Here is a 9284-nt window from a genome sequence, read left to right as displayed (position 1 = left end):
GATGTCTGACTGCTGTTTTAGAGATCCCCGAGGGTCCCAGATTGAAAGGGTGCAGGCTGGACTGAGGGACACCCCCCTCCCCCCACACACGAATTTTGTGCACCGGGCCTCTAGTATTTAATAAGACAGTGAAAGGGCTTATTTGCTGCTACCTAAGAGATGTAGGAGAGCAGCATCTTTATTCCAAGTTTGTCTCAGGACCTCTGTGAGGCAGAGTTAATAGAGAAACAGCTTTAACTTCTACTCCTTTGGTTCTCACCCCTCCCGTATGCCCAGAGGGTCTAGCGCAGTGGTTCCCAACCTTTTTTTGGTCACGCCCCACTTAAGCATCTCTAAAATCCTGATGTTCCCCCACCCATGACATATAATTCTTATTTAAAAAGTGAACTCCTATTCATCTGGAGAAAGCCTAAAAGGCCCCTACCTTGCTCTAAACAAGCTCCCAAAGAACATGGTATCCATGAAAGAGAAACATAAAAGAACGAAAGGACAGTTGAAGTACTGAGGAAGAAATCACTAAGAAATTGTTAAAATAATAATAATAATGTGAAATGATATGAAAAAATAGCAAATAAAGTTTCAAAACATAGAGAACTTAAATGCATAAATATATCACAATATATATTTTTATACTGCATATGAGGCCCCTAGAACCATAAGAAATGCAAAAATTCACTGTTAATAACTCATTCTCAAATTGCCCCCCTGTGAGGCATGTGCCCCATGTTGGGAACCACTGTTCTAGCATAAGGAGGCCATTCAATGAAGGTATTAATAGCATTAAAGGACATACACAGACTACCATCCACAGATGGGCGGGACCGCTGCTCAAAGCATATACTTCTTGCTTGTGGACACAAAGAAGAAACTTGGAACCTCTCCTCACCATGGACTGACCTCCCTGGAAGGGCCCTAGAGTTTCTGGGGTCCAGTCCCCTCAGCAAAGCTCAGAAAGGGGAATGCTGTCCCTAAGGCTTCACAGGGAGTTAGAGGCAGAACAGTGTTCAACTCTGGTCCCTAACTGCTGGTCAGGTGCTTCCCTCTGCAGCATTATAGTTGACCTTGAAGTAGAGCAGGCAGCTCACTGCGACCTGAGAACTGTTAGAGTGAGTTGGAAAGGCCTTCGGTGAACCCCCACACTGTTCTCAGCACAGGCCATGGGCTTGGCAGCATTCTGGGTCTGAGCTTGGCATGGACCTGAGGGCCAGTACCAGTCTCAGGATCCATTATTTTGTCTGTGGTGGCTCCATTGGACTTTTTGCCATAACATAATGAACTGTTCTGTTCCCTGAAGGAATACCACATCTCTGCTTTCTACCCCAGCAAGAGATTGTCTTCTCATATTGCATCATTCTCCCCTTTCTTGTAGCAGAGAGCAGGCGCCGAGGACACAGGACCAGAAGGAGGAGTCTGGGCTGGGAGCTGGGGGCTCTGGTCAGGGGGAGGCAGCTGGTGCAGGTGGTACACAGGGAGGTGGTAGCAAAGGGTGAGAGATGGTGAGTGAAGGCTGGAGAGGAGCCCCCAGAGTCTAAATTCCCCATTCATTAGGGATTAAGGACCCAGAAATCCAAGGGGCCTGGACGAGCTCGGAAGCAGGAGGAGCATGTGGTCGAGGTCTCGGGGAAGAAGCCTGAGCTTTGCAGGGGGGACGGCAGAGGTGCCACTTTCCACATAAATGACCCAGAGGATGAAGGACTGAGAAGAATGAAGCTGAGGCTGCCGGTCCACTTGTTAGAACGGCTGACCATAAGGGAGCTTCATAGTCATTCAGGACCCTTCAGCTCAGCGAGCCCACAGGCCTGAGAAACCTGTTTCTGATGAGCTCAGGAAACAATGCAAGAAATTGCTCGATTTGAAAACATTCTCGATGGCTTTTTCTTTCAAGGAGTGGTGTATAAGCCTTCCTAAACCAAGAGTGTGTGGGGATGGGGGTTATGTGTGGCCATGAGACCAGTGTCTCCTCTGCATGTTGCTTCAGTTGATCAGTGATCAAGAAGCCACAGTCCCTTGCATTCCAGCAACATTTGCCTGATAGTTTCCTACATAACAGGGGTCATGTTGACACCAGGCTGGGGCTGTCCCTGGCCAAGGGCACCCAAGGGAGGGGCTCTAGCGCTGCCCCTCCCCCTTACTGCCACCGCACCTCATGCTCGGCCTCCACCTGTCTGTTCGCAGGCTTGCAGAGATTCTGCGAAGACATAGAGATGATGATCGGATTTCAGCCAAACATTTTCTGGAAAGTCTGCTGGGCATTTGTGACTCCAACCATTTTAACTGTAAGGACCGCATGCTGTATTGTGCAGATGGGACCTTGTATGTGGTGCTTTGTGCGTAAACAAGGACTAGGCCTGCATAAGAGCCTGGGGAGCTGGTAGGATGGGTATTAATGGTCTTGCCTTTCAGATGTGGAAAAGAGGTAAAGCAACTTGCTTAAAGGTGCTTAGCCAGTTGGGTGCAGAGCTGGACTCATGCACAGTTTGGGGCATCCTTATGGAGTGTTTCCCACGGTAGCAGTCTGCCTCGTGCACTAACAGTCACAGTCCCCACTGCTAACTAAGGTCCAGGCGCTGTTCAAGGTGCTTTGTGTATTTCACCTCAGCTCTTCCACAGCAGCTCTGTGGGGTTGGCCTTAAATCCTCTCCATTTTACAGGTGAGGAAACTGACACTCAGAGGTGTTGTGACTTGCCTAGCATTGCACACCAATGATCAGCAACAGCCTGGGTTCGAATCCAGGCAGTCTGGCTGCAAAACGCTTATTCCTAACCACTACTCAATACAGACACTCAATTGTTCCCTTTTATTGCTCTGAGAACTATTTTGTCTTCCTCAAGTGTGGTGATGACATTTTGAGATCATCTGATATTCATCTGAACGATCAGAGCTCTTCATGTATCAGTAAATCTGCATAGGGATTTACGTGCATGTCCCGTCACCTCTTTTACTGTGCCATAGGCTGCAGGCACATTTCCACGGAGACCTTGCATTTCCCCCTTCTCCTCCCTGGTCTGAGGCAGGTGGGTGGGTGTCTACTCAGCAAGGCCTCAGGAAGCCAGATGTAGTTCTGCCTGTACCCAGCAGGTGGCAGTAGAAACCAGATTAAGACCCTTTTACTCCACAGTACCAACCTCTCTCAAGGAAAACAAGCCAGGATGCAAGTAAAATTGTAAAGAAAATATGTTTTCCCTTTTTAAAAATAATGTCACAGAGTTTTAATCAAAACACCTCAACTTCCTTTTAAAAAGACAGACGTTTACACAGAAAAACTATTCAGTATTTATCTCCCTCTGCATGACGACCCAGGTAGCATTCTGGGGCCCCATCTGTACTCACATTTTAGAGGCTGTTATCTGCCTGAAAAGTCCCAGTAGACTTGGGGCATGAGAACTGAAAAGCAGTAAGATAGAATTTCCAGTCTCTTGAATTCAGGACCGAAATGTGTGTGAAGAACTCGGACTTACCTAATTGGTGGGAGGAAAGAGCAACACTCTCCTGCCTCTGATTTTCCTCTCTGTTGCACTTTACTCCACCCCCCCCCCCCGCCCCCTGCCCCAGTGACTGCTGTACATGACTTATTCTTGGGCGAAATCAAGTTAGAATCTGCTCTAGATTCTCCTTACCTCCCTCTCCAGTCCCAGAAGAGATTAAGTGTCAAAGAATTTGGTTATATTCTGCAGAAATGCCACATCATAACAGTCAGCATGCTATTTGTGGAGGTCAATGAGAGGCAGGCACTGCAGGAACACCATCTCTGAAGCTCCTGCCCACCCCGCTTGGGGGTGATTCTTTCCCCTGTTGCGCCTGCGTGCACTGAGGCATGGGGAGGCGAAGGTGCTTGTCCAGGGCCCCAACGCTTGCAGGTGGCAGAGCTAAGCATTGAATTCAGGGCTGTCTAGGCCACACTGATACATTCTAAACGCCCAGTGCTTTTCACACTTTTAATCCCAGTTTGGGATTTTAAAAGTCTTTTTTTGTGTGAGCAGAATGTTAGGGAACAGGAATTCTAGGAACTTGCTGTGTTTTTTGAGGAAGTCCCTCAACTATGCTGTGCTTTACTTGATTTCCATTATAAAACTCCTGTCAGAGACCTGTGGAGAGGTCCCAGAAAATACCCTGAACCAGAGTCCCCTTCTGGGGAAGTGACAGACAAGCAGAAGTGGTCAATGCCATCATCACCAACCACAAGCCCTCTCCTGGCCGTCTCGGGCTGATATCAGCAAAGCTCAGGGCAGGCCTGACTCTGTGTCTACATTACCATCTCTGAGGGCCAGCCTTACTCGAGGGCAGCGTTTTATCAAAGCTGACTTGGCCCAGGGGAGTTTATTGCAAATAACTTTGATATGATATTTGTCCAACTGGAAATGGGTGTCGAAGGACCAAGCCTAACACTTCTTATATTTTGCCCTTCTATAAAATGGATATTTGTGGCGTGCTGAGACGAGCTAAGATTATGGGTTTAAATTACTTCAAAACTCCTGAAATAAAATGGATCATTTTTATATGTGCCTTCCTGGATTTATAGGGCTATATAAATACTTTCCATGCAATCATTGTATACATAGTCAGATCACGTCACTGAATTATGTGCACACATAAGCGGATGTATTGCTGTTTATATAGTAAATGAAATGGAGCAACTTACCATAAATACATTAGGCCGCACTTCCAATAGACGGGTTAATAAAGCTTATAACTCTAGGGGCGAATTTAAAAGGGGGCCTAGAGTAAAGCATTTCTTTCCATAAGAGCAGTTTCTTTCAACAGTTGTCTTCAGGCTCATGTTGCTTCAAATAGAAATATTGAATTATTATTGCATTGAAATACTCACACGCCCTAGCAGCCTGGGCTTTGCAGCAATCATATGGATGCCTCACATTTGTACAGTGTTTCACGATTTCCCCAAAACACTTCCATATGTTTTCTTTCCTAACATAATTCGCTCCAATCATTTTGGGGCAGTTATTTTACTGCTTAAGATAGAAGAAGAAAGGTGGGGAGGAAGGGAGAACTTAGTCATTATCATCATGTATGTGACTCCAGGCTGATGCAGGACGAATCCAGGGAATAACACGCTTTTCTCAGGGCCGTGTCCCCAAAGGCTTGGCCAGAGCAGCTGGGGCCCCTGTTCTGTCTTTTTGGTGCTTTCTTTCTCAGCACACATCTCCCCTCGTTCCTTTTCAGCGGCACTAACCAGTCTTCAGAGGGTTCTCACTGCCATTGCCAGCAGAAGCGTGCAGGATAGGAGATAGTGGGCAGAAAATAAATCTTGACCGCTCTTAAAATAAGGGGGAACTCTAAATACCAGACTATCATCCCCAGAAAACTCCCGTGTTGCATAGGGTGTGAAATATATCCGTTTTATAGCAGGTCCCTCAGTTAATTAGTGGGAAAGCTGAGATTAGCCTCTTGGTCTCCTGGCTCTCAGCCCACCATTCAGTGACGAGGCCCTTCACCTTGAGTCAGTTGAAAGGGAGGCTGTGCATCCATTCTCTGTCCCACAGCTCATTATCGGACCAGGCTTCTGGCTCGGGCACTGCGTGGGGACCACTGAGGGTCTCAGCCAGCTTTATAGCCAGCTCCTGGATGCAGGCATTCCCCGTTCAATAAGAAGAAGTAGTGATTCAATTCACGTTTTAAAAATTAAAATATAGCCCTGCCAGTGTGGCTCAGTTGGTTGGGGCATCGTTCCGTACACCAAAGGGTGGCAGGTTTGATTCCTGGTCAGGACACATACCCAGGTTGCAGGTTTAATTGTGTATTCGATCCCTGTTCGGGGCACCTGTGGAGGCAACCAATCAACGTTTATCACATTGATGTTTCTCTCTCTCTCTCATATATATATATAAATAAAATTATTAAAAAACAAAATACATAAACTTAACAGGTTTATTTCTTGTAACAAAAGCTGATGACCCATCATAGAAAGTACAGACAACCCCTTTAAAACACCCCCAGCCACTTCCACCCACCAGTCGCCTTGCTGTATGCCCTCTGAACTTGTCTTCTCAGCTTGTCTGTGCCCACACCTGCAGGTGCAATGCTCCGTTCCTACGTTCCTACGGGAGAGGCCAAACCCAGGGTCAGTAGCCAGGCGAGTTCTCCTCACCTCTTTGAGATTCAGTTTCTTCATTTGGAAAATGGATTACTGACACTTCCCTTTCAGGGTTGTTATGGGTATAAAATGATATCATAGATATGTAAGCATCCAGCTCAGAGCTGGGGTTCAACATGTGTCTGTGGAATGAATGGATACCTCACCATCCTGATGCCTGTGTTTCTCTTTTCCTCCTAGTTTATCCTCTGCTTCAGCTTTTACCAGTGGGAGCCCATGACCTATGGCTCTTATCGCTACCCTAACTGGTCCATGGTGCTCGGATGGCTAATGCTAGCCTGTTCCGTTATATGGATCCCAATTATGTTTGTGATAAAAATGCATCTGGCTCCTGGCCGATTTATTGAGGTGAGTCTGCCCGCTACTCTCCCCTGGCATCCCCTCTCAAGGGAGAAGCCCCGGGAGCCCTGTGCATTAAAAACAAGAGATTCGGCAAACTGATTCTAGAGGGAGACTTGATGATTAAGTGATTACAGTTGCCAGCGTTTCTATTAAAGCCATTTTTATTATGTATTATTCCTCTAATGGAGGCGCTGAGCCAATCCGCAGGCTGAGCTGTTATTATGCTATCGCTCAGCGTGTTGACAGCTCTGGGGAATGAGTGATAGAAGTGCCTGCTCCCCTCTCACCCATGGTTTAAAGCCCAGTGCCTGGTTTTTAACCACACATCAGATTCCCCGCTTCCCAATGTTCCCCTCTGTTTAAGGCTCTTCCCTCCAAGCATCTATTACCATTAAATTAAAAATCACTGCCCTTCCGTTGTGCCTGGGTTAGGGATGGCCGGGGTCCAGGCTGGTTAAAATGTCACCATCCCATAGACTGTAACAAGAGGTCCAGAGCATGGCTGGTAGAGATGAGACCTGTCCTTCTTTGTCAGTTAATCCCATGCTGGACCTATTTCTTAATTACAATGCAAAACAAAAATAAAAATCCCCACACGCTCACTCCAGAGTGGATGGGAAGGGGGCTGACTGCCACTTGTTGGGCCACCAGTAAAGTGTGGCCAGGCTGCTGTTATTTATGACAAGTCACTTGCTCAGACGTGCTGGGAATAGGGCAGCTCGGACTCCGTCTTGGAGAGCCAGAGGCCTGGCATTTTGGACCAGACCCGTGCTCCTCAGGGTTTGGCCCAGGGACCAGCTCGTTGGAGATGCAGATGATGAGACTCCAGCGTGGCTCCACTGAACCAGAGTCTTGGGGAAGTGAGACCCTGGAGTCTACATTTTAAAAAGATTCCCAGGCGATTCTAATGTGCAGCCAAGGTTGAGAACCAATGGATTAGAGCAAGGGGCAGAAACACCTGCAGACAGAGCGCAGTGCTGAGCAGCAGTCAGGGCTTTGCTCTGGGTCAGCCAGGCTGAGAAGAGAAGAAGAGAGGTCTCTGGGATGTCCATGGAGGCTCCGGAGGGGAGAAGCGAGAAGGGAATAAAGCCTGTGAGTAAATGTGTAGCCAGATGTCCACGTGCTGTGAGGTAGCCTTGGTTTTCGCTGGACTAAAGGAGGAGGTAGAGTGGGCGAAGGGAGAGGTCGAAGTCTGCTTACTCAGGCAGACGTACTCCAGTTTTTGTCAGGAAATACTATTTGTTGTCCCCTGGAGGTTAGTACCGAGGCCTCCTTGACCCCCAGGAAGCTTGCTGGTGTCCCTGATGAACTTCTCCACCAGCTGACCCAGAAATCTCTTTCCCCCTGAACAAAAGATGGCTTAGCATTACTATTTTTGTGTCAGACTGAAATTCTCTAAACTGATGAGTTGGCTATATAAATTTATTATGGTTGATTTGGGACACAGAGGTTGCAAACGGATAATTAAGGAGAGATTAAACTAACAGCTATAAGAGGCAGCTTCACTTTAATAGTTAATAAACATATAATTGTTCCCTCTTATGTAGTGAGAAATATGTTTTCTTTCCTCCCTCTTTCTAAAATATGTCTCAGTGAGATTATGTTTTGGGTGAGAAGTTCGGTTGAAGGACTAGAGACACCCTATTATTTGCAGCTTGAGTGCAAGAGCCCAACCCTGCTGAACCAAGTCAGAAGCATATATTTTTGTCAACAGATAATTAAAATCTTTGCTCACTCTTGGCAATGTCTCTTTGGGGCTGGGATATTTTTTTTCTGGCCATTTATATACTTTGGGGAAATATGCTCAACAAAATCCAATTATTTTGATGTAGCAACCCACTGTTGGAACTAAAGAGCAAAAGTAATAGAGCACACGTGTCCCTTGCAAATTGCGTTTGGCAGTGTCGAGAGAAGTATGCGGGTTCTGTTCATTTGGAGGGAAAAATGGGTAATTAAAATCTGGGTCCTTTTTCCTCTATTAATCTTGCGCAAGGCAAATCCTAAGCAATTGTAATATTGCTTTCAGGGTGATGTAAATAATTTCAAGTGAACCAAACTAAGTCTCCTCTTTAATGAGACCGTGGCTTGGTTAAATAATGGCTGATCTTTCCACCTGCTTCTCCTGGTAGGGGACCTCTTGGCTCAAGAGGGGACCTGGAAAATGTGATTGCACACAGTTTGGGGGTGCGGGGTGGTACCTTGGGGAAGAAGGTGCAGTACTTCCGTGACCCTGTGTGTCTTTGGCTTCTTTGCAGAGGCTAAAGTTGGTGTGTTCGCCGCAGCCGGACTGGGGCCCATTCTTAGCTAAGCACCGTGGGGAGCGTTACAAGAACATGATCGACCCCTTGGGAACCTCCTCCCTGGGACTCAAAATGCCAGTGAAGGATTTGGAACTGGGCACCCAGTGCTAGTCTGATGGCATGAGATGGCCCAGACTTGATCCTGCTTTCCCTCTCTGCCTCCCCCTACTGGTTTCCCCAGTTTTCTTCCCATTTTGCTGCTGCTTTCTCCCCACTTCTCAGTTCGTATCTGTGCATGAGAGTGGTCCCATAGGACCTAGTGTCGCATGCTGTAGTGAAGAGCTAGACGGACCTCCTCAAACGCTGTTCACCCGTCTCCGTGGTGTCCGTTGGCAGTAGGGTTGGTCTGCTGAGCACGCACTTTACCCCACAGGAGCGGATCAGCTAGGTGAGCACTTTCTGGTGATGTCACAAGGAGGAATGTGTGATTTGGCCAACGGAAAAAAATATGCTGTGTGGTATCCGTGGTGCCCGTAAAGCATCTACCGAATGGCAGAATCACAGGACCATTAACTCGGACTCATGGGTGTCA

At 47.2% G+C, this 9284-nt stretch overlaps 1 protein-coding gene across 2 annotated transcripts in view; it reads left to right on the top strand.

The window, feature by feature from the left end:
• SLC6A5 (solute carrier family 6 member 5) overlaps positions 1–9049 on the top strand; it is a 44390-nt gene extending 35341 nt beyond the window's left edge. For both annotated transcript variants that reach the window (XM_023758903.1, XM_006094785.3), the window contains 3 exons: positions 2176–2276; positions 6291–6458; positions 8708–9049. In XM_023758903.1, the coding sequence (XP_023614671.1) occupies positions 2176–2276; positions 6291–6458; positions 8708–8863 (425 nt within the window). In that variant the 3' untranslated portion in view covers positions 8864–9049. The remainder of the gene's footprint in view (positions 1–2175; positions 2277–6290; positions 6459–8707) is intronic.
• The last annotated feature ends 235 nt before the right edge of the window (positions 9050–9284 follow it).

The sequence above is a fragment of the Myotis lucifugus genome, unplaced genomic scaffold (assembly GCF_000147115.1).
Source record: "Myotis lucifugus unplaced genomic scaffold, Myoluc2.0 scaffold_143, whole genome shotgun sequence".
NCBI classification, from domain to species: Eukaryota; Metazoa; Chordata; class Mammalia; order Chiroptera; family Vespertilionidae; genus Myotis; species Myotis lucifugus.
This window is presented reverse-complemented; position numbering and strand designations above follow the sequence as displayed.